Source organism: Cygnus olor, chromosome 18, assembly GCF_009769625.2.
Source record: "Cygnus olor isolate bCygOlo1 chromosome 18, bCygOlo1.pri.v2, whole genome shotgun sequence".
NCBI classification, from domain to species: Eukaryota; Metazoa; Chordata; class Aves; order Anseriformes; family Anatidae; genus Cygnus; species Cygnus olor.
Window position 1 is genome coordinate 5145175 of NC_049186.1, and position 27673 is coordinate 5172847.

Genomic DNA, 27673 nt, shown 5'->3' on the forward strand with positions numbered 1-27673 from the left:
AGTACCAACATGCAGTCTTGTTGTGTGCTTGGGATTTGGTTTGGACCTGCAGACAAATACATGTATATGTTTGAACAGCCGGGAAGGAGAGTTCTTTCTTAAACAAACGTCCTTTTGCTTTACCCACATTCAGTGTTTTCAGCCTCTTTTCCTTTCTGGAAGGACTGAGATGGATGCTGCTTTCTTTTTCCTTTCCAGTCCTAGGCTTCTCCAAGCTGCCAGGCTACCAGTAGGTGTTTCAGTGGAGAAGATCTTCAGTTTCAAAGTATTTCCAGCTACTGTCTTACCTCAGCTGGCTGTGGAAAGTGGGTGCTAGTAGTCATGTTAATTTATTCCACTAGCAATGAAATAAGCTCAGCTCCCTGGAAAGTAAATCCTCATGCAATACAGACTGGTGCGTGTTGTAACATCTGCAGTGTAACGTGCAGTGATTGAGAACCTGTCAAAACCAAGCCCGCTGTGCAGCTCTTTCCCCTGGGACCAGGCTTCCTTCCCAGCCCGGTGACTTCTCCTTGTGGTGCTGCAAAGTGCCGAGATCCATCTTGACTCCTGATGTCAGCAGCATCGAGTTCTGGTGGGTTTCGTGCACGTTCCCTCTGGTAACTGCTCGGCTTTGTGTTCCCAGGGTTGCTGTGGAAGTGGTGACCACGATGACTTCGGCTGACGTGATGTGGCAGGATGGCACCGTGGAGACGAACATTCGCTCCAATGAGCTGATTCCAGTCCATCATCTGGACAACAATGAGTTCTGCCCTGGGGATTTTGTGGTGGACAAAAGAGGTATTGAGTGTCAAAGACATGCTCTCGGGGAGCAAACATGGTCTTAATTACAAAGTATTTCTCAATCTGGATCTTCTAATGTACGTTTTAGCCCTTTTTACAGTAGCTGTTAGTACTACTCACGTGAGGTAGGCACAAGAGCCTTACAGGGGACAGAGCGACTCAGGTGCTTTTACCTGAATGTCAGCAGAGAACCATTATTTAAACACCAAGGTTGAACTGTGACAGGCAGGATGTAAAAGGAGTAAATGTCAAGGAACAAAACCAGGGTTCTCAGCATTTCTGTAGAGTAGGGCTGGCCTGCCGTCTCCTTGAGAGTGCAGATGGCTCTGAGCTCTGTCCCAGAATGAGGGGAGGGACAAACAGCTCATCTCCTGCTGCTTTCTTTGAAGGACCTGCCTGTCATGACCCTCTATTTTTCTTAGTGTTTTGGCAACCCAGAGGCAACATCTACTTGCCTTCCTTTTCTTCACTAAACCGATTGGAGATGCTAGTGAGGGCCACAGTACAAGTTCAAGATGACTGGGAGATTTACAGCTGTAGGCTGTGAGATATTGATGGCACGCCATCTGGCTCTTAGCTGGCTTCTGTAGTCGACCCTCAGCAGTGGGGAGCACAAGATTTTCTCAGAGGTTGGGAAGATGGAAAGCTGGTGTTTTAAAAAAAAAAAAAAAAAAAAGTTTTGCGTGCCCATTTTTAATGAGTAATTGTCTGGCCAGTCTCGTGGGTTAAACCTGTTTTGTGGAAACTGAAGATACCCGTCAGCTCCAGTCCTTCTGTCCCAGTTTGGGATCTGCATTCCCGTGTCACGCATACCCTCCAGCAGAGTCTGGGCTCCCTGCAGTTCTGTGTCCCTGCTAAGCGTGCTGAGAGGTGGATCTTGTCAGCCACACAAATCTGAGAGGTGTCTGGATAACAGCCCAGGTCCAGGCCCAGCTTTTTTCTGTAGGATACACGGTGCAGACATATGCACACGTATGCCTTCATCCTGTCTGCTTTCCATGTTTGTTGTCCTGTGTATTTTTCCAGAGGAGCAAAACTGTTGTGGGTGGCGCAGTTTCAGATGAGCTTGGCAGCCAGGGCTGCTTCCAGGGAGCTCTTGGCTGTCCTGTCCAGGAACGCAGACACTCTGTCATCGTGGAAGTGGTTTGGAGGGCAGAGCACTAAGGGAATGGCTCGTTTTCTTGTTTTCTCTTTATAATAGAGCTCAAAAGGGGTCCTGAAGTGAATGTGTTCACCCCATCTGATGCAACATCATCTTGCTTTACCGTCACTCCGTGCCCTATTAAAATGTAGCTCCTTAGCTGAGCACGGTTTCGACTGTGTAGGAAGAACTGTTTTTCCTCATGCCATTCACAAACGGAAGGTTTCAGCTAGAAGCTGGGGAGCTGACAGCCTCAGGCGTGTGTGAAGGCTGTGCTCCTTCACTTAACTTGTCTGTTTTTTCCCCTACCATTGCGACCAAAAGCTCAGAGCTCCCAGGACCCCGGCGTATACGGAGTCGTGCAGTCTGGTGACCATATCGGCCGTACCTGCGTGGTGAAGTGGTTCAAGCTGAAATCCAGCGGGGACGACGTGGAGGTAAGTGCAGCAGCAGTGCCTGCTGAGGCCAGCTAAGAGAAAGCAGCCACAAAACAGCACGAGGTTCACACAGATAAACCTGGAAGTCAGCTCTGCGGTGGAGTCTGTCCTTGAGGATGGGAACAGTCATGTGCTCGTGGGCCTGGAGACTTCAGCCAGAAGTGGTGACACTGCTATTTGTTAGATGCCTGCAAGGCAGCAAAGAACAAGCAAAGAGTTCTCATCCCATGATCGATACCAGGCTCTGGTATGGATGGAAATGTTTGTAGTCACAGGCAGTTTCTTGAGTTCTCTGTAAGACTTTTTCCCTACTGTGTCTTTACTAGTTGATAGAGAATCCATGGCTTGTTATCCTGCTTTTTGGGGAGCTTATAGGAACGCGATTTCACAGACTCTTGTGGACAACAGTCTAGTGGAAGATGTGTGGTTCGAGTCTCCCCTCTCAAATCTAGTGCGGGGCCTTCTGCCTTAGGACAGGGGCTGTGTTGTCGTAACTGAGCAGGGCCCTGTATGCCTAGAAAAAGAACATCAGTCTCGTCTGGGGTTGTGTTCTGCTTTACCTTCTCGTTATTTGTGAGCTCCTAGCACTTCTCCAAGAGAAACAGAAGGAAAGATGTTTCCCATCAGTTGATAAGCTCTTTGCCAGACATTTCCAGTTCGATTGTTTCTAAAGTAAATGCAGTCCTTCGGGCCCACTAAACTGCTGTGAGAAATCTGGGCATTCAGAAGGGAATGAAACATTCTTGCATGTCTTGCCATCTCAGTGGCATGGAACCCGAAGTGAAGGTGAGGGAACCTGAAGAGATGAGAGGGAGACCATCAGTTTCCTTTCATTATTGTTCCTGGTTGGTGCACTACAGGATGGGATGAGGAGTCTAACAAACCGCAGCAGTTCCTTCCGCAGTCTGTTAGAGAACCGAAAATGGACGAGATGTGATGAGGAGTACTCTAGATGTTGGAGTGCTGGGAGGATCGGTGCAGCATCCTGGGGCTGACAGTTTGCCTTCTGTCTCTAACACAGCTGATCGGGGAGGAGGAGGACGTGAGTGTGTATGACATTGCTGACCATCCAGACTTTCGCTTCCGCACTACTGACATTGTGATTCGCATCGGCAACTCGGACGGAGCCACAGCTAAGGAAGATGAGGTGGGTTCTCAGCACACTTACGTGACCGTGTTGTCACCAGGTACTAGTCTGGGGATGCTTGAAAGAGTCAGTGGGAGAGCTATGGCCTTAGACCCCACGTGTCCACATCCTGGGCATCCTAAACTCCCTAGCTTGCTAGTTTTATATTATAGTATCCTCTGCTGTCACGAGTACCATATCACATCTTCAGGTCTGGTGGAGATGTAACCTTGAAATCCTTTGACCGTGGTGACAGAGACTGTAACAAAGCCAGAACACATGTTGAGACAAGAATCACACATTTGCCTTATGGTTTTTAATCAGGCTTAAGGATTGCTTAGGATTTGAGTAACCTGTAATATGAGAATATTCCGTGGATTCCTGAGCCAAAAGTAGAGGCGCATTTGTCGTGCAACCAATGTAATTTGGCCACAGAAGATTGGGGTTCTGATTTTTGTCTGTTTTATCGAGTACGTGTTAATTTTGATCATTGAGTGGATTCATCTCCTGGGAAGGAAAGGGAAACAATTTATCTTGTAGAAAGTAACAGTTGGATTTGATGATCTTAGAGGTCTTTTCCAACCTAAGTGACTCTATGAATATGCTGTTTGTTAGGAAAGAGGCTTCCTTATTTTGCCTGGAAGACCTCCAGCTGTTGAGACGTTTGCCCTAAAAAAGGGTTAAAGGGTGTAGGATGGCTCCTCTTGCGGTTCTGGTTTCAGCAGCATGAAACATATCCGTGCATGCTCGGCTGACCCAGATAACCTTCCAGTGCAAGATGCCACTTAACATGCACCCTCTGCGCCAGCTGTGTGCGGCAGGTCTGTTCCTGCACCCTGGGAAGGCCGCTGTGAGCCCTTCCTGCTGGGTGGCTCCTGCAACCCACTAGAGGGCAGCCTGCTCCAGGGGACTGCCAGGTCTCTTTCTGGCAGATACCCCTGGTGCTGCCCCTGGGAAGGCCACAGCTCTGATCCTGGTGAAAATTCTGGAATTCTGCTGCCAGACCAGCCTTTTGGGGGTCCTCTACCGTGGGGAGGAGTTTTCCACATCTCCATGGTAGTGTTATGGGTTTTCTCATGGAAACCCTACACATAGGATTCTTCTCCCCCTCTCCATGGGACCTCAGGACTCCTGTCACTTCTGCTGCAGCCGGCTCTCTGGCTAAGCTGCAAGCGTTTTTTAGGAGGGTGCAGGTTTGGAGGTCTCCAGCGTGGGGCACAGCTGTTTCTCCAGAGCTTCCTGCTCTGCACTGAACAGCCTGGGAAGGAAAGAGGCTGACGAACTGCTCTTGTGTCCACAGCCTTCGGTCGGACAGGTGGCTCGCGTGGATGTCAGCAGCAAGGTGGAAGTGGTGTGGGCTGATAACTCCAAGACTATCATTCTGCCTCAGGTGAGGTCCCGTTCCTAGCTTGTGATATCTCTGTAATTCTTAGCTGAGCGACAAGTTTTAAATGCCAGATGCAAAGAGGTTCACCCTGTAAGGGAATCTTGCTCTATTTATTGTTGCCTTCCCATATGAAAGGGTGGCTTCACACCTCTGTTAGTGCACAAAAATTGTTGTCTTTTTTTAGGAGGACTAAGCAGCTAATTGGTCAGCACTACTTCTCAATATAGAGAGCCTTATGCTGCCAGGAAAGTACAGGCAGACTGCTGGTTCCTTACGCGCTGCGTGCTCGCAGCTCTGACCACAGCCTTCCTCCAGCACCTGCTGCTTTGCAGACGGGGGTTGCAGAACGAAGTGATCACCAGTTTTGACTTGAGCCCAGGTTAACCGTGTTGCCCAACTGCTGAAAAACTATTGCTGCTTCTGTCTCGCTTGTGAAATGGCACTGTAGTGTTCTACTTGGTTTAAGAAGCTCCCCCAGAAGCTGGATGAGAGCCCCAAGTTGTGACCTTAGCTAACCTAGGAATCAGACCCAAATCTCCTCGCAAGGCAGGGAGGGGAAGGAGCTGAGTGCAAGCTTTAAAATAGAGATAGAACCACACAGCTAATCCACTTAACCCCATGCATTTGTCTTCTGCATTGTTCTATTTTAAGGTTTTTGTCGTACTGTCTTGTAACCGTATTCACAACTACATACAGTTCTGTCCCATGGCTCTCCCCCTTGTTGCTTCAAATTAGCGCAGACACCGTAAAGATAAGAGCAGCCCTGCTTCTGTAAGCTCCCATCTCCGTCAGCGTGGCAGCGAACACCCTTGCCTCTGCCACAGAGGTGCATCTGCTTGATCAAGATCTCTTTTTAAAGCAAGCAGCTCTGCATTAATTACAGCAGAATAGTCAATGCCTGCACTATGGCAGTGGGCTGGAGCGCCACAAGCAGGCTGCTGTCTGCCTTCCCCCTGATGTCACATGCGCTCGGATCACAGGCACAATCGGAGGTCTGATGCGTGCCCCACAAAGGGCTGCTCTCACGCTGCGGAGCTCGGGCTCTGCCGCAGCTCCTGCTGTGTCACGCCAGTCCCTTCAGTTCTGCTCATCTGCGTAATTGCGGGAGCCGGGGAAATGTCAGCAGCGTGAATTATCAGCTGGTAAAGCGGTGATTTATCAAGCCGTGTGCTCAGAGACGAGCTGGCTGGGTGCTTTCTCTCAGCTCTAAAAATAAGGATGGCATAACTGGCTAATTAACTTTTCCAGCTCAGGTTTGGATTAGCTTTGAGGGCAGTGACTTTTGATGGCTTCTCCTGCCTGCAGTCACTCACGTTGAACCCAGCTGACCCCTGCTAGCTGCCCGTCTCTGGGTGGCACGGGACTGGCTGAACAGTGCTTGTTCAGCTCGGGGCTTTGACAAGAGGACTGAGTGTCCACGTGCTGTAGCCTCTAGGCTCATATCTTGCAGGAATGAGAGGATTTGGGGTCGTCATTCAAGTGTCAGGAGCAAAGTTGTTCCTGCTCCCTTGCTTCCGTGATGGAACTTGGAGCTGGAGTTGTCTGTAAGCCTCTGCAAGGGGACCTCGCGAGGGATGCAGCATGTGCAAAAGCACGATTACAAGAGATGAGGGTAGACAGAGTGGGGATGGGCTCAGCTTTCAGCTGCGAAAGGGAGGAGAACATTTTATGTAAGGGCTTATTCAGCAGCTGTTTGGGCTTTATTGTCCCAGCTGAATTTTAAGCAGAAGTGACATACAATGGCTAAAGCAACACAGCAGAGCTCTGGTGGCAAGAAGTGTGTGCCACAGGAGAAGAAATCTGGTTTGTGAATGTTTTCCTGGTTCCAGCATTGTCTCTGTGGAAGGACAGCATCGAGGCAGCCGAAATCAGGGTTCTGTGCCAACAGGGTTTGTGGTACAGAGGCAGGCCTTAGAAACACGAGCTCCACACATAATACCCAGTGCCTTCTGAAATAGCCGTGTGTTCAGAAACCCTGGGGCTTTTGGGTAGCTCCCTGGCCCTGGCGTGCTCTCCTTGGTCGGCTGTATCCCAGCCACTGAGCTGGCTGCATCCTATCTAGACCTGCCCTAGTTTTCCCCCAGTGCCCTACTTTGAAAAGTGGAGGATGGGGCAATGCTGATTCATGGTCTGTGCGGGTTATCCATGAGCACGCTATTGGGATCAAACACAATCCGCCCTGTATAGGTGGAAGAGGTTGAAACAACCAGACAAATTCTATCCAGCAGCTCCCTGTCCATGGTGAGAACTGGTACGCCTGCATTTAGAAATGATTCAAACTCTGCGTGTGCTTCAGCCGAAGTGCTCGGGTGTCTTCTCTAACTGTGCTCTCCTTTTAGCACTTATACAACATTGAGTCGGAAATCGAGGAGTCAGACTATGACTCTGTTGACGGCAGCACCAGTGGGGCATCCTCGGAGTGGGAGGATGAAAGCGACAGCTGGGAGACAGACAATGGCCTCATGGAAGACGACCACCCAAAAATTGAGGAGTTAGAGCCCGAGGAGCCGGTGGTAGAGGAGGTGAAGAAAGTAGAGGAACAAGTCCAGGGAGCTGTGGCTATGGCGGTTGCAGATCTTGCTGCGGAGAAAGCTGGCAAGGACGGAGCCCCAAAGAGCTTCCGGGAACTAAAGGAAGCCATCAAGATCCTGGAGAGCCTGAAAAATATGACTGTGGAGCAGCTGCTGACTGGTTCTCCCACCTCCCCGACTGTGGAGCTGGAAAAACCCACCCGGGAGAAGAAGTTCTTGGACGATATTAAAAAGCTGCAGGAAAATCTGAAGAAGACCTTGGATAACGTGGCTATTGCAGAGGAGGAGAAGATGGAAGCCATGGTGGAGACGGAGAAGAAAGAAGAAAAAGCCGAGGCGCAGACACCGGTGAGGTCGGAGTGGCCCAGTGAGACACCGGTGCTCTGCCAGCAGAGCGGGGGCAAGCCTGGAGTCACCTTCACCAGTGCTAAGGGAGAAGTCTTCTCCGTGCTGGAGTATGCTCCAGGTGAGCGTGTCGGGGCAGGCCGCTGTGGGAGGCTCTGTCCTTTGTTGCTGTCCTGCAATGTTTCTCCTTCTCCAAAACACTTGCTTCTAGGCCTCTTGGATCGGGTATCCTCCGTGATCTTTCTCACAGCTTATGAACTGGGGAGGAGAAATTGAGACAACTTCAGTAGCACAGTCTGTTCTGGAAGTTTCACCTGGGGTTTTGGTGGCATCTCCAGGCACTGACACTGCTTCTCAAACCATAGGAACGGGGCTTCCCTTTTTTCCCACGTTGGAAACTGACTTTGGAGGGCTGTGGGGATCGGTCACTTCAAAGCTACGGGGTTTGTTCAGGATTTTTTTTGCAGGGGTGGAATGGTTTAGAGGCAGAGCAGGAACAGCTGGTGTTCTTGTGCTGGGTGTCCTTGGTTGGGTGAGTGTCCTTGTTAATGTTAATCAGCCAAAAATAAAAAAGAGCATCTGGCCGTGCGGAACACTGGTGACAGCAGAGCCCAAGGTGTGCTCGGCAAGCCCGCCAGACCTGAGAAGGGGAGGTGGCCAACCTGTTCCGGAGGTATGTATAAATAAAACCAGGGAGCTGCAGACAGGAGGTCATCGCTTTGATGCCTCGTTGTCCCAGCTGTGTGACAGGGCCCTTTGTGGGACCAAAAGAACAGGAGGTGCAGGTTGTGGCTGCTGTACGGTGTGGGAAAAATCAAGTAATCTCTAGCTGCCTCTTGGCTCTGCAGCAACGCAAGTTAAATTGCCCCGGGCTGATGCAGGAGCTGGGTTATTTTTGAAAAGCTCTAGGGTTTCTTGTCTTCACTGGCAAGAGCTGGGGTTCTTCAACGAGATACTTCTGAAGCTTCTCTTGCTGCTGCTACCCCCCATTTCCTCTCTTCTGAGTGACGGGTTTGATACATGAATAGATTTGCCTTCAGAAGGAGCCTCTGGCAGTTTCAAGGCTTTAATCCCTTTCTCCTTGCCCCACAGACAGCCATGCTTTCAAGAAAATGGAGTTCCAGCCCCCAGAAGCAAAGAAGTTCTTTAGCACTGTGCGGAAAGAAATGGCTCTCCTGGCCACCTCCCTGCCAGACGGCATCATGGTTAAAACCTTCGAGGATCGAATGGCAAGTGTTTGCTCTGCAGTGCCTGTGTGTTGGAGCTGGGCTCAAAGTCCAGCTCGTGGTCTTTGGAATTCCCTGCTTAGCCTTAATCCCTTGCGTTAGAGGTGCAGGAATGTGTGCAGCCTGTGAAGTACGGCTGTAATTACTGTAAATAACTGCTTTTGCATTCCCTGAGTCGGGGTGGCAAACAACCCCGGATTTCTCACGGCAGGAAACCTGCTTCGGGTGCTTTGCCCACGGGGGTGCCTGTCCCACGGAGCCAGAGGAGGGATGGTGCAACCAGTGGGGATTGCTGGCTACCCTCTCAAGCCCTGCTTCAGACCCAGAGGCACAGTAAGGCCACGATAGAAGTGCAGTTTGTAGGGGGAAGGTGCCCCGAGATGTGGTGGTTGAGAACTCCTGCAATTCCCCAGCGAGGGCTGAGTTAATCGCTGTGCCAATACCTCTGTGCCAAGCGGGCTTTGCGCAGCGCCGCGTGGCTCAATCCCCTCTCTCCGCAGGATCTCTTCTCAGCACTTATCAAAGGACCCACGCGCACGCCCTACGAAGATGGCCTCTTCCTCTTCGACATCCAGCTCCCCAACATCTACCCTGCTGTCCCGCCTCTCTTTCGCTACCTCTCGCAGTGCAGCGGGAGGCTGAACCCCAACCTCTACGACAACGGCAAAGTGTGCGTCAGCCTCCTGGGGACGTGGATTGGCAAGGTAACGCTTTCTTCCACCCGCCGCTTTCTTCCAACTGCTGCAGGTAGCAGCGGTTGTGCCAGGCCAGTGCTGGAACAAACCACTTCCCACCAGGCCGCGAGTCCTGGGTGACTGGCCTGGTGGTGGTTCAGGTTTTAGGTTTGAGGTATCTGGAGCAGGCAGCTGGCAGAGCCGGGCTTCTTCTGGGACTGTTTGGTCCTTGCGTGTCTTTGCTTAACGAGAAGCCTGTAGTCAGACCAGCAAGTAACGAGGGCAGAAGCCCAGATCCCGTGTGTTTCTGTGTCATGGCTGGACCAAGCTGGGGTACAGCAGAGATGTCTGATGTGGTGTGTTCGTTCTCCTGTGGCTTAAGTCCCTGTCCCTCATGCAGTGGACAAATTACGTAGTGGGGCACAAAGCCCTGTTGGAGACTTGATGTAACCAGAGCCACCAAAATGGTGTGGTTTTGGCAGGGGGATCAATAGGGCAGCTGCGGGGGGTTGGAAGTGGTGTCTGGTGTGTAGGTTTACACCGTTCCAGGCAGAACTGGCCTGATACGGGGTGGTGCTGGGCTGGCAAAAGTAACAGAGATGGGTTGGCCCAGCAGGCACACTGGCACATCGTGTCAAGTCAGACAAGCCTTGTTCCTGCTGGAAGCCACACGACCTTCAGCCAGCAATTAGCACGGAGCAAACCAGTGGTGCTTCAGCCCTTTGATGTGTTTGTCTGTGTATTTCAGGGGACGGAAAGGTGGACCAGTAAATCCAGCCTCCTTCAAGTACTCATCTCCATCCAAGGTAAGTGCTCCTGCAGAACCTGTGGGACAGGAAGAGGCAGGGGGGGAGAGGGGATGCGGGCTTGCAGGGGGCACACACAATTGGGATGTGCCACCCCAGCTGGGCTTCTGCTGCCTTTTGCTCTCACCTTGCTGGACAAAGCGGCGTCCTTATCTCTCCAGTTCAGCAGTCCAGGCAGGTGTGAGCTTTCCTCACGCCTTGAGTTTTGGCTGCAGCCCAGGTCTCTGAGACAATGCTTTCCCTTCTTCTCGCTGCAGCAGCTAACCACAGAGCTGTTCTGCTTGTTAGTCGGAGCTGACAAAGGTGAACCATTTTGTTCTCAGTCAGTTCCCAAAGCTAATTGAAGCTGCTGCTAAACCGGGCTCAGTTTGCAGGACTGTTTTTATCCCCACTGAGTCACCCACCCATCCTACTTTGGGCATATTTTTGCACATGATGCTGGTGTTTACACTCCTTCTAAAGCAGAATAATCAGGGGTGTGTCTAGAAAAGCCCCAGGGCTTCCTGTTACAGAGCTTTGCCCTATAATATCTAGTTTGAGAGCAGACAGACTAAATCAAATCTCCTCAAGGCCAACTTTCTATGCAGGGAGCCCAGGAATGTGACTTGAGAAACCTTTGACACAGAACAAGGGCTGCTGCCTCAGGTCCACGGGCGGCTCCTGAAGTCTCAGTCCGTTTGTATCCTCCTGTGGGGGGACAGCACCATGATAAAAGCCTTTTCTCACTTACGGAGCTGAGGATCCAAATTTAGAAGGTGAAATACCGAATGTTTTACTGGAGCAACCTGGTGCTAGTGAAAGATCTCCTCCCTCCCTCCTGCTGCCTGGTCTTTGAGAGACTCATGATCTCACCTCCACCGGCTCTAATGCAGCCCGTGGCAGGGTGCCAGCAGCCTGGCAGCGTTGGTGCCATTGCTCCATGCACGTAATTAGACGAGGCCAGAAGCAAGCAGAGAAAGCTTGGTGTCGGTGACTCGTCACTTCATGCGCTGTCTCACTACTGCCCTGGTGGGACTGTACTGGATAGGATGGTCAGATCAAACAAAGCCTGTTACCAAAGACTGGATTTCTTTCCCTTTAAGAGAAGGAAGAGAAAATATTTTAAAAATGTTTGGGGTGTTTGCGTTACGGTTTTTTGGCAGTAGATTTGCTAGGAGAGGGAAAGTTGCTGTGAAATCCTTCTCCTTCCACCCTCTTGACCTCCTCTGCTGTTGCACGCCGTCTGCATTACACCAGTGGAAACCTCTTTTTGCCAGCCAACGCTCTTGAATGCTGCTCTTGGTGGTGTCTGGAGTCCTCACCGCCCTAGCAGAAGGCCACAGAGCCATTCACAAACACAATTGCTTCTCTTTGTCATATTGGTCCAATGCATCTTGCAGATTTGTTTGTCCAGCCTGGCCTCTGCTACCTGCCTGAAGCCAAAGCACAGCTTCCCTGCAACACATCTCCTGCAGTCCGTCCCCCTGCTGCCAGCTTTGCATCAGCGTGGTTGGAGCTGAAGCTGGCTTGGCCTCTCAGCGAGGTGCTCCTGTGACCCTCAAATGTGTTGGCAGAAATCAGGGCCCAGCAGCATCTGCTGCGGGCAGTGATTCACAGTGAAGTTCCTTCTTTAACCCGCTGGTCTCCCTTTCTTTTGGCAGGTCTTATCTTAGTGAACGAGCCCTATTACAATGAGGCAGGCTTTGACAGCGACCGGGGCCTTCAGGAGGGCTACGAGAACAGTCGCTGCTACAACGAGATGACCCTGATCCGCGTGGTGCAGTCCATGATGCAGCTGCTGCGCCGGCCGGTGGAAGTCTTTGAGCACGAAATCCGCGAGCATTTTCGCTGCAACGGCTGGCGCCTGGTGTCCCGCATCGAGTCCTGGCTGGAGACGAACGAGCTGGTGGAGAGGAGTCACGAACAGGCCAACGGGGCGGATTCTGCCTCCCTCCTCTCCGCCTGCGGCACCCTGGCCGAGAGCCCCGGAGACAGTGCGGGATCGCCGGGGGAGTACGGCAGCTCGGCGGAGCAGGGGGCAGCAGCCGAGCTTTCTGACTCGGCGCTCGACGGGAAGGAGGAGCTGGACGACTCGGAGTTCACGACCTCGACGCCCAACGCCGGTGATCTCCAACAGTACTCAGACTCGGAGAGCACGGGCCAAGCCAGGGGGTCAGACCTGGCCAGAGACCGAACGGACGAGGGGAAGGCTGCCCAGGACTCTGCCTCGCAGCCTAGCGTGAAACCAAAGAAAAGGAGAAAGAGCTACAGGAGTTTCCTTCCGGAGAAGAGCGGTTACCCCGATATTGGGTTCCCCCTCTTCCCTTTGTCCAAGGGGTTCATTAAGAGCATCCGTGGTGTCTTGCAGCAGTACCGGGCTGCCTTAGCAGGGGCCAATATCCCGGAGTGGACAGAGGACAAATAAACCATCAGGTTAGGGACAGGCAGGTGCAGGGGAGAAGGGAAAGCAGCAGAAAGGAAATTGGCAAACGCTGTTACCAGTAAACTGGCTTCTCCTTCCAGCTTTTCTTCCTCAGCTTGGTTTGTTCCAAAGAAGGTGGTAGGCCTGATTTGCTCCTCCGAGGAAAGGTTGTCTAAGCATGAATTTGCCCCCAGCCCTCCTTCCTTCCCCCTGTCCCATGTACGTGCTCCTCTTACGAGTTTGACCCTGCAATGGTAAGATTTGAGACCTGCACAGAAGCAGTCTTGCAGCCACGTTCCCTCTGCACTTTCATCTTGGGGCACCTTTCCACCCAAAGACTCTTCCCACCCAGCGCTACGCCCAGCGGTCCGTGCTGTTGGGGTTCAGGCCAGGAGAAGGGATTGCTGTAGTCTGGAAGCGAGGGGCGATGCCCTCCCACTCTCTCATTTTTTTCTCTGCATTACCATGGGTTTTCTGAAGCCGACCCAAGCTTGGATGTACTTAGACATTGGATTGTGTTTGCATTGGAGTTGTCTACACCATACAGAGTTGCTCTAGTCTTAGTTGTTCACCAGTAGCTACGAGGTTCTTCTGATCAGGACTTGAGAGGCAGAGCAGCGCTCAGCGCCAGTCCCCGTGCTGCCCTGGGGGTGCTGCGGGCTCTCCATCTGCTCCCGGGGCTTCTGCTCGTTCTTCTGGAATCGGATCCAGCCACCCACACTCTTTATTCTCCAGAGTAAGGCAGACTTCCCCTTCCCTACCATGCATGCCTGACTTCTAGAAGTAATGGGATCCGGGGTTCTGCCCTCGTTACTTGCTTAGGTATCTGAATCTTTTGTTCCAGCCAGCCCGGCTGCCACGCGGCGCTGCGCGTGCCCCAGTCCTCAGCCCCACGTGGGGAGGTGGTAGCGAGCGATCTCGGGGCCCGTTGCAGATCTCTGGCAGCTCGTCTGGCTGGTGAGCCTGGCACGACTGCTGCTTCTCCATCCCTGGGCTGCAGGTGGGTGTTTGGGAGCTGTTTGAGGCAGGGTCACCCAAAGGGAAGGAGCTGGCGCGTTGCGGCGAGGCCCCGTTGCAGCAGCAGTTGGGGACGGTTCCTGTGCCGTTACTCACCCAGTAACGAGCACGGCGGGCACTGGTGTGGGCTGTTATCAGCTCCTCCCCTGGCCAGCTGTTTCCTGCGATGGCCTGGATGTGCCGAGGCTGGTAGCAGTGTGGGTACAGCACATACCCCCTTCATCTCTGCCGCAGTGCTCCCTAGGAAGCAGCCGCGCTGCAGCAGCAGCAGCTCCTGAGCTGGTGACCTTCAGCACTTTGAGGCAGGGGCTTGCCAGAGCCAGTGTCCTGGCCGAGGCACCTTGCTGAAGCCTCTTTCTGGGTGTGCACGCCTTTATTTTCACTTCTGGAGCTCAGCAGGTCGCACTCTAGCACTGCTGCATTTGCCCAATGCCACGGCGTTGGAGAACCCTCAGCATCCCTGCGGAGCACAGCGTGTCCTTCCAGCTGGGCGCTGCTTCCCCGGGAGGGAGTCAGGCTGGGCGTTCAGGACAGAGACAAATCCTTCCCTTACTCGAGCTCAACGTGACTGCGTCCCCTTCCCTCCACCCTGGCCAGGATCTGGCCTCATTTAGAAACCCCGAAGAGCAGCCCGATCTCGGCATGTTTGCGCAGTGCTTCCTGCTACTTGAAACCCCAGGGTCGGAACCCACTGGCCTGCAGCCTCCTGCCCCCGTCGTGCCCCGGAGCCTGCCTGGAGGCGCAGGCTGGCTGCACCGAGCCCTCTCTGTGTCATGTCCCCTGCCAGGGTTTGCCAGGGCCTGTCCCGGAGCTCCAGAAGGAAGCGGGGCTTGGCTGCGAACACCGCTCTTGCAGGTGGGTCGCCAGCGCCCTGCTCCGGTGCCGGCAGCCCTGGGGGCCTGGCAGGCAGGGGGTCTGCCAGAGGGTCTGCAGGGCCCGGGGAGCTGCTCTGAGCCCCGGGCAGGGCAGCCTGAAGTGCAGGCGTACCTCAGGGCTGCTTTCTGGTGCTGAGCGAATGAATCCCTTTGGGAGTGAGAAGGGGCATCTCCAAAACACAAAGGGCTGACTGGGGCAGGAGGGTGAGGCTGTGTTTCAGGGCAGGGGAGGCAGCCAGAGAGGCTCGTTCCACGATTAAACCTCTTGCTCACCAGGCAAAGTTGCAGTTGGTGACCTGCAGGCACCGACTCCCCTCGCCCCCCGTTCCCCTTGCCGCGCTGTGGCTGCCCTGACCCCGCTCCATCCAGGGCCAGGAGGGAGCTCTGGCCACTCTTTGTTGGAAACAGCAGGGCAGAGAGAGAGAAAACCCTTTAGGGCCAGACGTGGCTGGGGTGGAGAGGCCGAGGAGCTCTGCAATTTCTTGCTTCACCCTCCCTTCACTCCCTGCAGCTCATCTCACGGGGAAGCGGTGGGCAGGGGTTGGCGCGAGCACGGGGGTGGCCGGGATTCGCGCCCCAGGTCCTCCCCTGTGCCCAAGAAGTCTCCTCGTTGTCCTCCGATCGTAACCAAGAGCTTTTGCACAGGTTCCTGGGGCTTCCCACCAGGGAAGGTGCGTGCTGGCCTGCTGGAAGGGGACGCTGCTCCCCGCTGCCCCTCGCATCGCTCTCCGTAGCCGGTGTCCCACCCCGAGGCGTGCACGGAGGTTTACAGATTTTCTAAGCTTTTGATAATGTGAAGCTCCTGGGTGACGAGGTTGGTGGTGAGCACACTGCAGCTATGTAATTTTTTTGTGTATGTATGTAATATTTAAGGGTAACAAAATTTAAAAGGCTAAAACCTTAAAGAAAAAAAAAGTAAAAACACAAAAAAAGCCAAAGCATGATGCATATTGTTAGCCTTAAAACTGGCTACACGACTGTGTGATGTACAAATAAGAACAGCCTGTAACTGTTTTAAGTGCTGGGGTTGGGGAAGAAGCATTACAAAATCAGTTTGTAGCCTTGATTCTGTACAGTATTTAAATGAAAAGAAAAAAAAAACCCACGACCTGACTATTGAGGCCATGCTTAGAGGTGTGTCGTTCACGTGCAGATGTGGATGCTTGGTTGCTTATGATATATGTATAAAGTGCTGTGTGACCATTAAAACTTTTTTTACCTGCAGATTTTTTTTTTTTTCGTTTGGCTAACCAAGGTGTAATAAAGGAGGGAAGATGACTTGCCATTAAATTTTGCCTCTGTGAGTAGCTCTGACTCTTTGTCTCTTTATTTTTTCCCCTGGCCCTCGCTTCCCCTCCCACGTGCTGGGGCCAGAGGGGACCCCACTGCCCGGAGCTGGGGTGCCCAGAGTGCCCCCGTACCGTCACAAACACCCGCCCCAGAACCTTGTTTCATGGGATGCCTGTCTGGATTTTTATTCCCAGCGCTCTTGGGCCACTCCTGGGACAGCCAGGTCCAGATCTGGGCGCAGCGCAGCCCCTGTGGGCCCCAAGCCTTCGTGGCCCCATTCTCAGCACCAAGGTAAGCGTGTGCTGGGCTGCATCGCCCCCGCAGGGACACCCACGGGTGCTGGGGGTGGGCGCTCAGCCCTTGCTGGTGGGTGAGGAGGTGCAGGGCACCAGGGTGGGCAGCGATGGCGGTGTTTTGAGGCTTGTGGCTTTGCTGGAGTTGTATAAAACCAAGAATTTGCCTTTGATTTGAGGGTCGGCTGGCAGCTGCTGCCCCTTCCTCTGGGCAGGGGGAGCCGCGGGGGCTCCTCTGGAAGGGCCCTCAGCTGCTGGCTGGCAGCTTGTGGGAGAGCTTGGGTTAAAAAAGAAAGGAAGGTTCTTTGTGCAGCAGAAGGTGGGACCTGAGCCCCTGGGAGATCCCCCCAACCACCCCGCTGCCACCACCCAACCCTACAGGACACCCCAGGGACCCCTTCAGCCCCCAGACCCCTTGCACTCGGAGGCAGCTCGAAGCCCCAAGCACATCCCCTGCCTGGGCAGAGGCTGGGGCTGGACACGTTTAGAGGCCAGCAAAGCCTCACCCCCCCATTTTTCTCTCCCCCCCCCCCCCCCCCCCCCACGGGGGAAGTTGCTGTATTTTGGGTCGTGGCTCCCAGCTGGACCCGGGACACCCCGGCCCCTCAGAGCAGGGCTGGGAACAATCGCGCTCTTCTCCCGGCCCTGCAATCCCACTGGCAGGGTTTGCTGATGAATAAATGCCAACAGCCCCTGCTGTTTACCCTCCTCCTTTGTACTCCGGCGCAGTAAATGAGCTTTAATTACTGCAGTTTTATACCAAAAAGGCTGAGTAATCCCTGCGCCAAGCCCCGGGAAGGGCCCCGAGTGAGGGCTGTCCGGGAAGGTGGAGACCAGAGCTCCCTGCAGGGCCCCGGCTGCGGCAGAAAGCCAAAACCGCCCGGCTCCCCCAAATGCCTCCCTCGCTTGTAGGCACCGAGCCGTTCCCAAGACATCCCAAAAACATCCCTGTGCAGGGCTCGGCTCTCAGGATTCAATGATCTCCTTGGGACGTGGGGCACAGACACACCCCGGGAAGCTGCAGCCACCGCCCGCGCTGCTCTGTGTGAGCAGCTCTCGGTGCGTGGCTCTGCACTGATCCTGACCCCAAGGTTCCAGGGAGTAAAGGGCCTCAGCCCCTTGGGACAGCCGTGTGCTCAGATTTAAATCCCAGGGCTTTTTATTATTATTATTATTATTATTATTATTTGTTGGTGGTTTTTTTTTTTTTGCAAATGCTAGGTATTTATTGCATTTCTCACAAGAATAAACTCTGCTTCTACAGGAAGCTTTGGGTAGAAACATTCTTTTTTTAAAAAAAATTTTTGATTTTTTTTTTTCGTGTTAGATATTGGTCCTGACCGCCCCGGGTCAGGCTGGCTCCGTGGCAGGGACATGAGCGGTGCCACCGTGTGCGTCCGAGCTGGGGGGGGACGGGGCTGTGCCGGCGCAGCCGCCCCGGGGCCAGGGCCTCGCACCCCTCAAAGCGCTCGTACCGGGGCGAAACGCGGGCATCTCGCCGGCGCCAAGTACCTGATGGGGCTCGTTTTTGGGTCTGTCCCGAAGAGAGTAAAGCTAAGCGAGGTGCCCGCGGCCCCGGAGAGCTATTGCTAGAGGAGGAGGAGGTGGTTCCTGAGTGGGAGGAAGGCTCGGCCGTGCCCGCGGCTCAGCGCTGCGGCCGCTCAGGAGCCGCTGACGATGCGGCAGAGGCGGCCGTGGACCTGGCCCTGCACGGGCTCGCAGGCCAGCGCCTCGCCGTCCACCGTCATGACGCCGGCGCTGCCCCGCGGCTCCAGGCGGAAGGCGCGGACGGGGACGTGGTGCAGGTGGGGGCAGCCCAGGTCCAGGTGCGTGCCCCTGCCCATGGCCAAGAAGACCTTCAGCAGCGCCACGCGGCTGATGCCCGCCCGCACGTAGAAGAGGTGGATGCAGCCGTCGTCCAGCCGTGCCGCCGGCGCCATCAGCAGGTTGGTGCCCAGGTGGGACTGGTAAATGGCGTAGACGCAGACGAACTCCTCCTCGGGGACCACCGCCCAGCTCGCCGGCACCGGCTGGCCCAGCGGCACCAGCAGCGAGTCGGCGGGCAGAGCCCCCTCCGTGCCCCCCTCCGGCAGCGCCCGGCCGTCGGCGACGGGCGCCGGGGGGTCCCTGGGGGCCGGGGGGGTGCCGCCGTGCTCGGGGCCCACGGGCAGGTAGGAGAGGCGGCCCTGGTAGACGCGCAGCCGGGCCAGGCACTGCAGGGTGCCCAGCGTGAAGCGCGCGTTGCCCAGCCGGCGGTACTTCTCGCTGTCGATGTCCACGTCGGCGATGAAGCCCCAGCCGAAGCCCAGGAAGGAGAAGAAGCGCTTGCCCGAGGCCGTGCTCAGCGACACCAGGTCCATCTGCGTGTGCAGCCCCTTGCAGAGGATGAAGGTGCAGTTCGTCAGCAGCTTCTTCTTGGCCACGTGGTCGTTGCTGCGAGGGACGGAGAGGGTGAGTTTGGGGGCTCCTCCTGCAGTCCCAGCACCCACGTGCGGCCCCCTCAAGGGTGCTGCCTTTGTGCTGGGATGCATCCCGGCTGGGTGAAGCCGCTAGGAAGGGGCAGCATAAACCAGCTCCTGAATTTGGGGACCGATGTGGGGCTGCCCAGGACAACCCCGCTCCCACCCTGGGTGTTTCCTGGGGTGCACGGCTTTGCACCTACAGCTGCTGCCATACAGCACAGCCAGCTGCACCCCGGGGGCTCAGCTCAGCCCCTGGCTCGTTTGGGTGAAGTTGTGCCAGATTCAGAGCCTGGAGGAGAGACAGGGCGTGGGGGGAGCTGGAAATGCAGGGGTGCAACCTGATGCTGGCAGGGACCGGCTGCGCCGCAGGGGGGCTACCCAGGTGGGTGTCCCCATCCCAACGCCCCGCTCACCCTGCATAGTAGTTGATGGAGGCAGCCAGGGCGTTCCCGGAGCCCCCTGGCAGGATGCACAGCGGCTTCTTCATCGCCTCCTCCCAGTCCGGCCGCTCCATCAGCCCATTCACCACCTGCAGGGATGGAGGGAGGGAACTCATTGTACCCGGGGCCGTGCCAGGACCCTGGTGCCCCCTCAGTGCCCCCAGCCAAGGGCAGGACAAAGGCTGTGCCTGCCCTGCTAGCTCTGAGCTGGGTTTTCTCTCTTTGCTGTTCCTTCTTGTCTACAGGTCTCAAAACTCGGCTCCTGCCCCCAGCGCCCCTCTCCTCCCAGCTTCGTGCCCCGTCCTGGCCGGGGGGCGCTGCCCCTCTCACCTCGTGGAGCAGCCCGTCCCCGGACATCACCACCAGCGTGTCCCACTGCGACAGGTCCTCATCCCGCATCTTCTCCTGCGCGTGGTGGGGTCTCTCTGCAGGGGAAAGCAGCGAGAGCTGAGCGCCGTCCTCCGTGCCTCTGCCCTGCCTGCTGCCACCCCCGGGATCGCGATCCCAGCCCCACTGTCCCCGTGGGGGTGCAGGATGTGGGGCAGTCCCCTCGCACCCTTCACTGGTGACACCTTGCCTGAATCCACCCCATATAGGAGCCCGTCCCAGGTAGGTCCCTGGGTCGGAGGGGGTCACGGCGAGGGGACAGGGCAGGCGGCACTGGGGGACTCACCGGTGATGAAGATGGAGGGCGTGATGTCGGCGTCGGCCAGCATGGGCTGCACCACCGCATGGAAGTCATCGAGCGCGCGGCCGGCGCCGCTCTGCGGGTTCAGCAGCACCAGGGCATGGCAGGGCCGGGGCAGGACCCCGTAGCTGGCACCTGGTGGGGAAAAAGGGGCTCAGAGCCGAGGCCAGGGGGTGCCCTGTGAGCCAGGGCAGCGTTTGCTGCAGCCCTGCAGGAAGGGGAGTGTTGGGCACGGACTGGGGGGTCCCCACTGGGAGAGCTGGGGAGCTCTGGAGCCCCCCCAGGTCCCCCATGTTCCTGCACAGCGAGCCAAGGATGGTGACAGCGGTGAGGGCTGGGAGGGTTGAGGTCCTGATTCCCCACATCCCTCCAAGCTGGAGCAGGGCCAGGACTGACACCTGTGCTGACAGACGGACGCTTCTCTTCCCCCTGCTCCCCACCAGGCTCTGGTTTCACGCGCGATGCCCCCGGCCGGGCTGTAATTACAGGCCTGACAGGGGCGGTCGCTGCCCAGACCCAGCGGTCCCCGTGTCCCCGGCACATCGAGCCCCGGCCACGCTGCAGCTGCGCTCCTTGGGAGGAGCTGGGAAGAGCCTGGGGTGGCCGCGGGGCTCCGAGCGCTGCTGCGCCTTGATGGCAGCCGGTCAGCGCCGCGGAGCTCGAGGGCTCCTTGCAGCAGGGACAAGGGGGACCCGGCATGGGCACGGTCCATGAATACCCTGCAGCACCTCTGCTCCGGGGCTCCCTGGTGAGCTCAGAGCTCCCCAGCCTGCGCTTGCTGTCCCTAGCCCGGTGTCCTTGGCACAGGTTCCTAAAAAAAATGGGCCCTCATCCCCAGCAGAGCCAGGAGTGGCACCAGCAAGCCTGTGTTATATCCAAAAGGCATGGATCCCACATGGGGAGCTCCTACGATGTGCCTGGCACTCCTGCATTCCCTCTAAACCCCTCCCAGCCTGCAGCGTGACCCCAGGTTTGGGGTCCCCCCCAGCTCCAGCCCCAGGCCCCCCCAGCTGGCGGTGTAGGGGCCCCACGGGACCGCGCTGAGGTTTTGCCTGCTGACAAAGCACCGAGCTCTGCTCCGTCAGCGGCGTTGAGTCACGAAAGCCGCCGCCGTTTCCCAGCACTGCCCCGGGCCGGGAAGCCCCTTGCTCGGAGCTGGGAGCGGCCGCAGAGCGCGGCGATGAACCCGGGGCAAAGGGCGGCCAGCACGCGGGGATCGCCGCCCGTCCTCCTCCTCGCCTGCGCACGCGGGGCGATTTCGTGTTTATCCAAGCATCGTTTTACAGATAAACCTCCTGCCGACCGCAGCAGGGGAGGCCAGGCCGAGGGAGGCCACCGCGTGCGCCGCCTCCCTGCTGGCACCTGGCCTCGCCGAGGTCACGGCCACGCCGGGGCCTCCCCGATGGATAGCAGGGCTCGGCAGCCCCAGCCCCGTGCCTGTCGCAGCCCTGGGGAGAAGAGCGAGCTCCCACGCTGGTTTTGGTGCTGTCTCCTTGGTTTTCTGCCCGCAGGGACTGAGCTGGCGAGCCCTGACCCCACCGGGGAGGCTGCACTGCTCCGGGACGGCTCCGGTCTCCACCAGCCTCCAGCAGGCGCCCGTCTGTCTGTCCATCAGCACGCCTCTGTCCGTAAGCTGGGTCCGGTGCCGGCCCCGCCAGCTGTCCCTCGCCCTCTGCAGCTCCTTATCAGCTAGCACCAGGCAGGATGGGACCGAATGGGCCTCGGGGCTGGCAGCAGAGCGCTGCGAGCTGAGCTCACCCCAGCACACATCAGGAGCGATGGGCAGCGAGGTCTTGGCCACGCCGGCCCCCTGAGAGCCTTTGTGCTCATTAACAGCACTCAGTCCTCTCTTGGTAAACACAGCCCAGGGCTTTGTGCTCCGAGCCAGGCCGTGGGGACTTTTCTCTCCTCTTTTTTCTCTCCTCTTGCCCCCTCCACCCTGGCGAGCGCGGCGGATTTCGGCAGCATCCCTTCCCCTTGCGCAACGCCGGCCGCAGCATCTCAGCGCTGCCGGGAACAGCACAGCCCGGCTGCTCCCCCGGCTCGTGGGCGAGCAGGACGGGGGCCGAGTCAGCAGGAGGAAGGGGCACAGCTCCGACCGCATCACCCACGAGCCACGTGCCCTCTCCGTGGCTCCGCTGACAGCTGGAGACGTGCGGGCAGCCCCAGCAGCTCGGCCGCGTTGCCACATCCCTCTGCAAGGTCCGGTTTTGGTGCACCGGGGACGAACTTCCCAGGCTTGCCGGAGGACAGGGTTGGGCTGTCCGGCTCCCCAGGTCACCCAGATGGCTGTGCACAGCGAGGGGACGAACAAACACAATACGGGGGTCCCCCAAAATCAGTGCTTCTGCCACCATGACACCACGGCCATGCTGCCGGCAGCCTCCTGTTGTGGCCAGGAGCTGGATTCCTCCATCGTGACGCCAACCCCACAAACCCGGGGCGGTTTGCTCCTGCCCAGCCAGCAGCAGGGCACGGCGGCGCTTTTTTCCCCCCAGATTTGTGGTTATTAAGCACTGGGGGATTTTTTTCTGTTGTTTTTATCCTTGGGGTGAAGTCAGGCGGAGAAACTTTCCGCCAGCTGCAGCTCTCCGCGGGGCTTTTACCCCCGAGGATGCCGCAGCCGGGGGGCTGCAGGGAAGGTTTGGCTTCTCCCCGTCCCCCTCCCGAAAGGGCCGGGGTGCCCCGATTGCTTCTCGCACCCTGGCCCGAAGCTTTCCCGGTGCGGCCTTATCTGTCCTGCACACGCCGCCGGCTGCGCCATGCCGGTGCGTGCGGGCGCAGGGTGTGGCGAGCAGCATTTGTAGCTCCGGCCTAAACTTGGGGAAGGAGGTTCGTAAATCCTGCTGGCCCTCAGCTAGAAAATAACTGCAAAATCCCGCACCGCCTTCTGCCGTCCTCCTTCCCCGGGCTCCCCCGAGGCCCCTGCCGTGCCGTGAGCCGCCCGTGCCCGAGCACAATCACGCCACATGCTCCAAGGGCGAGGGATTTAAAACCCTTTGGAGACTCGCAGCTGCGGAGTTCGGGCTGGCAATCCGGCCGGGGAACCGGTTTCACCCTCGCCCCTTTCCGCCGGATTATTTTTTTTTTTCCCTTCTTATTTACTAAGAGTAGCAGAAAGTTGTTTTGTAGCTGCAGGTCATGTGAAAAAGCTGCATTTTCCAACCCAAGCGGGGAGAGCTGGGCTAAATGCGATGTGACAGGATCCCTCTAACCGCATGCCTCTTAATTTCCAAGTCTGATCAGTGCGACTGGACAGCTAAATAAATGAAGTAGTGCATATAATTGAATCTCTGCTCAGATGTTCTAATGCATGCCGGCCTGCAGAAGGAGGGGGAGAAAACCCCCGAGCCAGCCTTGCCCCTTCCAGAGAGGGACAGACCCACACCTCCCCGGGACCCCGCTGGCCCCAGAGGTTTTTCTCCACTCCCCGGTGATGGATGGGACCCGGCAGGGACAGTGAAGGTTCCCCATCCTCCCTTTGTCAGCAGCGGTGGCTTTTTCCTCATTAATGTTATTTTGAAAGGTTTGCTATTCAAAAAGCAATGCGAGAGGAGCAGGAGGCGTGCAAGGGGGCTGTGGTGGGACCGCGTCCCTGCTGCCCCTTCAATTTAAGGGGAAAAGTGGGGGAAAAACCCACACCTGGCCCCGAAGAACCCCCGGGGGCTGCGGCCACCCCTGGCACTGGGGCTGTGCGTTGATGTCCCTGTCCCCTATATGCAGGGGGGCACCCAGGTGCCTGCGGGGGTCCCCTGCCTTGACCCTTTGGGGCCAGACCCCCCCTCCTAAGTCCCTCCAGCCCCCTCCTGGCCGCCGGTGCCACACCACACACCCGAGGGGGGCGTCTGGGTGGAGGGGGGCCGCCCCCAGCCCCAAACCCCAATAACCCCCCCCAGCCCCCAAATCCACACGCAGCACAGGGGTCCGGCCTGCCGGGGTACGGGGGATGCTCGGTGCGGGGCCGGGCACGGGGAGAGGCAAACGGGTGTGGGGTGGGGATGGGGGGGGGGGGGGGGGGAGGCAGCACCCCAAAATCACTGCCGGCAGCCTCCTCCTGGCGCCCCGAAGGCTGCGCCAGGGGATGGGGCGGGGGGCTACGGCCCCACCACCGCGCCGGGGAATACTTTGGGACCCCAGCACCCCGCACCCCCACACCCACCCCCCCCCCGATGCCACGGCGGGGGGGGGGGGACGCGCCCGGCCGGCACTCACCGTCCCGCGCGGGCAGGGCGGGCACCGAGAGCTCCCGGATCCGCTGGCTCCAGGCCTGGGCGATGCGGAGGTTCCCCTCGGCGTCGGGGCCGTGGGCGACTCGGAAAGTCCTCTGCAGGCGCTGGCGGGCAGGGGAGCCCCAGCGGCCTTTTCGGAAGGGATAACACACCACCGAGAAGCAGGCGGCGGACGAGCCGGAGGAGCAGGAGGAGGAGGAGGAGGAGGAGGAGGAGGAGGAGGAGGGGAAAGCCGCGGAGCCCACGCAGTCGGCCAGGGGCAGCGCGGCCCCGGTGCCGTCGGGGCGCAGCACCTGCAGCTCCCGCTCCGTCAGCGCCAGCGCCCAGGCGGCCGCCCCGGGGGCCAGCCCCGGCGAGAAGCGGCCCCGCAGCACCGCGTCCTCGCCCCCGCTGCAGCCGCCTCTTCCTCCTCCTCCTCCTCCTCCTTCTCCTCCTCCTCCTCCTCTTCCTCCTCCGCCGCCGGGCTGCGGGGGGGGTCGGCGGCCGGCGGCCATCGGAGCGCACCGGGGGAGCGCCGCCCGCAGCCGCCGCTCGCTGCCGACACCCGCCCGGCAACGGCAGGCGGGGCCGCCCGGCCCGGCCCAAGTTAACCCCCCCCTTCCCCGGAGGTGAACCGAGGCGGCGCTGCCTCGCTCTCCCCCAGCGCTCCCCGCTGCTCTTTTCTTTTTTTCTTCTTTTTTTTTTTTTTTTTTGGGGGGGGGGGGCTCGGTCTGTGCGCGGGGTGCTGGGGGAGCAGGATCTGTCCTGCGGTGCTGAGGGGCCTGGGGGGGGGGGGGTTGGTGCTTGTGCTGCGCGGTCGGCGGGGTGCCGGCACCCGCGTGCATGCAGAAAGGCCAAGGGTGGCTGTGCCGGGATCGGTTTGTGTGTGTCGTGTCCAGGTCGCGCCCCCAAGACCCCCGTGCTGGGCTGAGCAGAGACCACCGGTATCCTTCAGCAGCCCCGCATCCATCCCCAGCCCCGCATCCATCCCCAGCCCCACATCCATTCCCAGCCCCGCATCCATCCCCAGCCCCGCATCCACCCCCAGCCCCACATCCACCCCCAGCCCCACATCCATCCATCCCCAGCCCCGCATCCACCCCCAGCCCCACATCCACCCCCAGCCCCACATCCATCCCCAGCCCCGCATCCATCCCCAGCCCCGCATCCATCCCCAGCCCCACATCCATCCATCCCCAGCCCCACATCCATCCCCAGCCCCACATCCACCCCCAGCCCCGCATCCATCCCCAGCCCCGCATCCACCCCCAGCCCCACATCCATCCATCCCCAGCCCCACATCCACCCCCAGCCCCACATCCACCCCCAGCCCCGCATCCATCCCCAGCCCCGCATCCATCCCCAGCCCCGCATCCATCCCCAGCCCCGCATCCACCCCCAGCCCCACATCCATCCATCCCCAGCCCCACATCCATCCATCCCCAGCCCCGCATCCATCCCCAGCCCCGCATCCATCCCCAGCCCCACATCCACCCCCAGCCCCACATCCATCCATCCCCAGCCCCACATCCACCCCCAGCCCCGCATCCATCCCCAGCCCCGCATCCACCCCCAGCCCCGCATCCATCCCCAGCCCCGCATCCCTCCCCAGCCCCGCACCCAGCCACCCCGCAGGGTGAGAGGAGCAGAGGAGCCTGGAGGAGCGCAGGCAGAGCAGGGAGGAGGACGGAGGGGCCGCATCCTGCCCACCACCTGCTCTCCATGCACTCTCTCCCGCTGGCCCTTTGCCGTCCTGAGGCTCTGAGCGGAGCGGCGCTGTGCCCCTGGGCAGCTCGGTGGGCAATCGGTGCTCAGGCCAGCACTGTGTGAGTGGCGAGGCAGGAGGAGAGGCGCCCTCGACCCTTCATGGCAGCGCTCATGTGGGTTTTACACACCCTGTGCTGCTGGGCTGGTGGCAGCAGCAGCCACAGACCCCATAACCTTGAGCTCACAGCTCGGGGAGGCATTGCTCTTCACTCTGACAGCAGCTTCGCTACCTGCGAGCCCGCTGTGCCCATTTAAATACCCTGAAACCCGCCAGAAGTTTCAGGCAGGGGACGGCCTGCCGGGCAGATAGCGCGGCTGTGTGAGCCTGGCTGTCTCCGGGTGCCCTAAAAACAGAGGAGAGGTGGCAGGACTTGGTGCACCGCGCTTCCCAGGAGGACTTCTCCGGCGCTATGGGCTCCGAGAGGCGGTTAAAGACAGAGGTGGGGCAAAACCCAGCCCCAGAGATCGGCCGGCCGATGCTTCTGGCTGGGGAACCCAAGCACCCGCGGCCGATGCCGGCTGAGATTTGGGGTCAGCGAGGGGCCAGCGTGGCCACGCCGCCGGCCAGAGCCTCGGCAAGGTGCCCGGGGGAGGAAATGGCCGCCCGCCGGGGAACACGGGCTGCCGACCTGCCCCTCGCCTCGCCGCCTCGCTGGTGACTAAGGCGCTCTGCATTTCCGCCCAGGAAGGCACGGGACGGTGGGAGGAAATGAGAGCAGCTGCTGGATGGCTCCCGGCAGGTGCCGCGGGGTGACGGGGCCGGGTCGGGCTCTGGCCGCGCTGCGTTACATTCGTCTGTGGCTCCGGGCCACGGGGACCCCCTCACCCCCCCTGAAAGTGCTTTAAATAAGAGCTGGATACTAGGGTGGGCTGCGGGGGGAAAGGGGCTGAGAGCAGCTTTAGCATGAGGTGCTGCACCTGGGGGTGCTGCAGCTGGGAGGGTTGCTGTGGGGCTTCCCTGGGGGGGGAACAGCGGGCAGGGGGTGAGCAGGGACATGTGGGCAGGGGACGCCCAGGAGGAGCTTTCTTGTTTGGGTGCTGGTCTACGGGGGCTTTGCATGCACCCATCCCGGTGCTGTGCCACCCTCGCCCGATGCCTGCTCCACAGCCCGGCACCCAGCGCCAGCCCCACGCAGGTCCCCGTGCTGCTGTGCTGTCCTTGTCCTCGTCCTCGTCCTCGTCCTGTCCACGTGCCATCGGGGGGAGCAGCAGGTCAGATCTCACCCCACGCCCCGCACCTTTGCGCTCTGCTGCCACCGGCCAATTCCTCCCGGTCCCACACAGACGCTGCTCGTTTGCCCCCTGTCACAGCATTTGATGCGGAAGCGGGATCGCCTCCGTCACTGCCTGGTGCTGACAAACAGTCATTTGGGGCTACCCTAATTACAGGAGCCTTAACGAGCTGCCTTGCACAGGCAGAAGAGGGAAGGATGCTCGGTGGATGGGTTTATCCTGACTGGCTCCATTCCCACCCAGGCGCATGTGAGGGTGGCACAGGGACATGGCATGGGGACATGGCACGAAGGCACCTCTGGGACGGGCTGGTGGGGACAGCTGGTGACAAATGCCACCCATTTGTCACTGCAAAGCAGGGGAAGGTGCAGCCCAGGCCACCTAGCATCCACGAGCGGTGTGACAACACGGCAGAGGTGGCCATTCAAGGGGTTTGTCCCCATCCCTGTGCACATTTTTCCCGTATGCCATCCCCTGCCACTCAGATACCAGCTGGGGGAGAAGCCTCGGACACCCGGCGCTCCTTGCCACGGGATCGCTGCA

General features: G+C 58.4%; 2 protein-coding genes across 2 annotated transcripts in view; one reads left to right on the forward strand and one right to left on the reverse strand.

The window, feature by feature from the left end:
- Positions 1-16056, forward strand: part of UBE2O (ubiquitin conjugating enzyme E2 O) — a 62746-nt gene extending 46690 nt beyond the window's left edge. Inside the window, 9 exon segments of the mRNA XM_040577773.1 lie at positions 626-780; positions 2249-2361; positions 3383-3508; positions 4788-4877; positions 7214-7871; positions 8843-8979; positions 9477-9680; positions 10399-10456; positions 12097-16056. Coding sequence (XP_040433707.1) covers positions 626-780; positions 2249-2361; positions 3383-3508; positions 4788-4877; positions 7214-7871; positions 8843-8979; positions 9477-9680; positions 10399-10456; positions 12097-12860 — 2305 coding nt within the window. The 3' untranslated portion in view covers positions 12861-16056.
- Positions 16057-17468: 1412 nt separating this feature from the next.
- On the reverse strand, positions 17469-24686 carry SPHK1 (sphingosine kinase 1). The gene is made up of 5 exons (XM_040577774.1): positions 24135-24686; positions 19908-20057; positions 19565-19659; positions 19208-19323; positions 17469-18765 (listed from the first exon to the last, which is right to left on the reverse strand). The coding sequence occupies exons 1-5, from the start codon at positions 24643-24645 to the stop codon at positions 17994-17996; spliced, it is 1644 nt and encodes a 547-aa protein (XP_040433708.1). The 5' UTR covers positions 24646-24686; the 3' UTR covers positions 17469-17993.
- Positions 24687-27673: the final 2987 nt, after the last annotated feature.